The 4,658-nt window shown below is 59.5% G+C and overlaps 1 protein-coding gene across 2 annotated transcripts in view; it reads right to left on the bottom strand.

Moving 5' to 3' along the window:
* Positions 1–575: 575 nt before the first annotated feature.
* ZBP1 (Z-DNA binding protein 1) overlaps positions 576–4,658 on the bottom strand; it is an 11,336-nt gene continuing 7,253 nt past the window's right edge. For both annotated transcript variants that reach the window (XM_077778348.1, XM_077778347.1), the window contains 2 exons: positions 4,181–4,414; positions 576–1,674 (listed from right to left, as the gene is read on the bottom strand). In XM_077778348.1, coding sequence (XP_077634474.1) covers positions 1,433–1,674; positions 4,181–4,414 — 476 coding nt within the window. In that variant the 3' untranslated portion in view covers positions 576–1,432. The remainder of the gene's footprint in view (positions 1,675–4,180; positions 4,415–4,658) is intronic.

Here is a 4,658-nt window from a genome sequence, read left to right as displayed (position 1 = left end):
GGATGGGGAGTCCCGTTCCTGAAGCAAGACGCGTGCTTGGACTTGTGGGCATTAGAAGAGCCGGTACACCCGCTTTTGTGGGAAGCGCGTCCCAGCTCTCTGTCCTCTACAGCAAAGTGAGTTTTGATAATACAGAGAGACGGACGAGGAACAAGGCAGTGGCGAGTATGACAGGGAGGGGAGCAGAGAAGAGACACCGGCTGGAATGAGAGCTTGGGAAGCTTTCNGCTGACGGAGTATCGGGGAGCTAAGGGAAGGGGAAAACGGAGGTGAGAGGGGCACGCCACACTGGGAAACTGAAATCCGCCCGGCGCCGACTTCCCCACTAAGGGGACAGACATATGGGCTCTTCTAATGGACAAGTGCAAAGATAGATGCTACTTCAGGCATGGCTGGATCCAGGGGCTCAAACAGTGCCTTAGGACTCGTCCCCTTCCAGGGACACACCGTAAGTGCTAGGTATTAGTCCAGGCACCGATCACACACACAGCATGTCAAGGAACTCAAGATCTTTCCAGCCAAGTTGAAAGGCATAAAGGTTTGTTCAATGCCATTAAAAAAAAAAAAAAGTATATTTATTTTGAGAGAGAAAGAGACAGCATGTGAGGGAGGGCAGAGAGACAGAGAGGGAGAGAGAGGATCCCAAGCAGCTTCCATGCTGTCAGTGCAGAGCCCGATGCAGGGCTCAAACCCTCAGACCCTGAGATCATGACCTGAGCTGAAATCGAGTTGGATGCTTAACTGACTGAGCCCCCGAGGCGCCCCCGCTCAATGACCTCCTTTACTGAGGCTCTGTGAGGAGTCCGCCCCTCCTCCACCGGGGCTGCTCCTGGGCGTTGGACATGGTCCAGTGGAGGAGACACAAGGGAGTGACATGCAGCATGGCATCCGAGGGGCGGTGCACATGTACCTGCGTGTGTGTTACGGACCAAACAAGTGGAGGACGTTAGCCTGGCCCACGCTGGCCCTGCCCGGCTGACCACCACCTTCCTCTGTCCTTCTCTGTCTTCCTCCCGTCACCCCTCTGCAAGTGTCCTCTGAACCCCACTCTATTCCTCTGTTCCGGAAACGCCGCTGTGCCCACAATCATTCAAGGGAACCCAGCCCACTCGCAAGCACCACAGCCAGTGACCCCCACTGGGGCCTGGACGGGAGGGATTCATTTTCTAGAAGTTCAGCTAAGAAGTCCTGAGAGATCAGAGGGTAGGAAGGTTCTAGAAAGGTCAAGTGGGAAGGCGGTCAGGCGGCCCTAACAGGCCTTGAGGAAGTCAGGCCTTGGAGAGGAGAGGGGGTAGCCATGATGGCGGGCGGGCAGTGGGGTCAGACGTGCCCCAGCCACCAGGCCCAAATGCTGAGCCTCGTCGGCCCTGTGTCAGGAGGCAAGAAGGGGGAAAAGCACATTCATGGAACACAGAAAGCATAGCCCCGGGGCTCACTGGGGTTCGCCTGCTCTTTCTGAGGGAGCCTGGCTGTCTTTTTGGGGTTCGACCTCCCGCTGGGACGCCACGTCTGGGGTTCTGCCCGCCCAGCCGCTGTCTTCTGCGGTGCGGGGACCCCTGCTCCCGAGAGTCACAGCTTCTAGTTGGGAGATGAGCTTCGAGACCTTGGCGTTGAGGGGCGAAGCCGGGTCCGGAAGGGACTCGCTTTTGGACTCCGCACCTTCCGAGAGGGGCCCTGGGGAAGAGAGAACATGTTGCACTGGGGACACACGGGCCCCCTCACCTCAAGGGGCCGAGGCGATCCAGCTCGCCGGGGACCAGGCACTGCCCACCCCTCCCCGGCCCCGGATTTTCCTGTTTCCTTAGTTTGTCAACACCACCAGCCTCTTGGTGCTCCGTGCGACGTCTCTGGTGCTTCCTGGACTGTTTATCTGACGTGCTCAGTGCTGATCGTGCAGGCAGGGGAGCGTTTCAGAGCAGGGGCGGACGCAGGACTGGTGAATGAATGAGGGAACTACCCCTTCCGAACACTGGAAAGACGCAGCATTACCTCCTGGGAAGACCCAGGGGTCTGAATGACAGAGGGGCCTCCGGGCCGGCTTCACAGGCACGCGGCTGGGCCTACGTTCAGGGGCCCCCTGTGCTCGCTCAGATTAAAGCCCCATCGTGTCTCGAAATTCTAACAAAGTTGAACGAGGAGCTCCACTTTTGCATGTCACCCCGGGCCCCCCAGATCATGTCACCTGCCCAGGCGCCTCAGCTCGCAGGGACCCCACAGAGGGCGCCACACTCCGCGGCACTGACAGTCCCTGATTCACCATTTCCCCCCCCCGAAAATGAAAGCCTGCCGGGCGTTACACTTCTCAGGACGGGATCCTGCCTGCCTGTCACCTGAGTGAGAAGTTCAATGTCCCTCAGGCCAGCGAGGGGGGTGGGTAAGGGCACAGGGTGAATAAGGCCTTGTCAGTGCCACTGCTCATCCCTGGGGGAGGGATAAACTTGGGAGCATTAGCTATTTTTCAAAAACAGAGGGCTGAGTTTCTTTCTATCAAGAGGGTCTTGGCTGGTCCCACCTAAGACCGGGTGGGGGGTTCACGGCCTGTGTGAACTCTGTGTGCCTCCGTGGAGGCTTCTGCGAAGTGAGGAAGAGGGGACCCTCGCTGTTGGAAGCTCAAGGTCACAGCCATCAGGATGGCAGGACCCTCTCAGCTTCTAGCACGAATGCCCCGGGGAGGTGGGTGCCGGCTAGGGCACCAGACGCCGGCCAGTCTGGGGCTTCTGACCGTGCCAGGGACAGTGTGACTCCTTCGTCCAAATCCCGGAGCGTTCGGAGCTGCAATCCTCCCCTGATCCCTCCTCCCCGCCGAAGGCAGAAACCCTGCCTTACCCGCCCCTGCTCAAAGCCCCTCTGTGGCTCCCCGTCGCCCTGGGAGATGCAAGTCTCTCTGCCACCCGTGGAGCGTGCACGGGACACGCTCANCGAGCTGGAGTCCCCGGGCTCCACAGCCGGGGGCCAGGCACTGCGGCTGGGCGGCTAACCCCGCCAGGGTCGCCCTCTTGGCCATGGAGCCCCCTCCTCTGAGCCTCAGCGGGGCACAGGCGGCACTTCCCAGCCCCTCCTGAGGCCAAGTGCGGGCCGTTGGACGGAGAGGAGCGTGCGTGTGCTTGGTCGAAGGGGAATGGCCGGCCCTCTGTAGCCTCTCTGCCCACAGACAAGACATAGCCTTGGGGTGGCCCAGCACCGAGGTGGAAGCACCGGGGTCTGTGCCCCCCGCCAGCCTGGGCGGCCCCCTTGCACGTGTGCTGAGCCTCCAGCAGGCGGAGCCTCCCTGCTGAGGATATCGTGCAGCAGCAGGGTAGCTTCTCCCTGAGATGGAGCGTCACTCACTGTGCCCCCCCCCCAAGCCTTCTACGAAGCCTAAAATAACGCCAATGGTAAAGATACCTGACGCTGCCTGAAGGCATGTGAAGGGCAAGCCCGGTGCTGAGGCTCTGCCTGCAGAGGTCACCCAGTCCTCGCCACAACCAGACGCCACAGGCAATGATCAGCCTCATGTCACAGGTGGGAAACAGGCTCAGTGCTGAGTGCTGGGCTAGGTCGCTCGGCTAAAAAGATTTGACCCCACACACTGATTCCAGAGCTGCTCTCTGCTATGACCCTCTAATGCCTTCTGGACTCTGGGAAATGGGAGACTTGAGAATGACTGTGGATGGATGGATGGATGGATGGATTATGGATGGATGGATGGGTAGGTGGATGATGAATGGATGGATGATGGATGGATGCATGCATGCATGGATTATGGATGGATATGTGAACGATGAATGGATGGATGATGGATGGATGGATGGATGGATGGATGGATGGATGGATGAGTGGGTGGATGGGGGGTGGGTGGATGGATGGATGGATGGATGAATGGGATGAATGGATAGGTGTATGGATGTATGGTTGGATGGATGGATGGATAGATTATGGATAGATAGGTGGATGATGGATGGATGGATGGATGATGGGTGGATGGATGGATGATGGATGAATAGGTGGACAATGGATGATAGATGGATGGATGGGTGCGTGGGTGAGTGGATGGATGGATTGACAGATGGATGGATTGATGGATGGATGGATGATGGATGGATGGATGGGTGGGTGGNGGATAAGGGGATGATGAGTGGATGGGTGGGCTGGGGATGAGAGAAAAAGAGAAAACACAGGGCCCACCGTGTGCCAGGCTCACCTGCATCCTTGCCCGGCTCCTCGGGGCCCCTCCTGCAGTCCTCAGGCTCTGCAACTTCTCCTGGACCAGCCGTCCCTGAGATGACAGTCATTCTGTTGCTGTTGCCAATGGCAGTGTCCTCAAGGAAGCATGAACTGATGTGGACCCTCTGGGTCCCATCCCCCTTGCGGTCAGGTCCTGGCTTGGGTACCAGGACTCGGAATGGAGCTCCTGAGCCAACAGTGGCGGCAGAGGCTGCGGGTCAGCCAGAGACAGAGAAGCCAGGAGGGCTGCATGAGCAGCGGGGTGGTGGCCCCCGAGCCCCGACCCCCAGCCTGGCTTTCAAGTCCCCCCTGGCCTGCTCGCCCCCTGAATGTCCCCCTGGGGGGCCAGACCCGGCTCGGCCCACGGCCGAGACCCTGCCTCCCTCGGCGCCTCTGCACACAGCCCGGACGGCTGGTGTTCCCACCACCCAGGCTCCCCTGGGACTCGGCCACCG

The sequence above is a fragment of the Crocuta crocuta genome, unplaced genomic scaffold (genome assembly GCF_008692635.1).
Source record: "Crocuta crocuta isolate KB4526 unplaced genomic scaffold, BGI_CrCroc_1.0 scaffold27, whole genome shotgun sequence".
NCBI lineage: Eukaryota > Metazoa > Chordata > Mammalia > Carnivora > Hyaenidae > Crocuta > Crocuta crocuta.
Note: the sequence above shows the minus strand (reverse complement) of the source record. Positions and strands in the feature narration are given on the sequence as shown.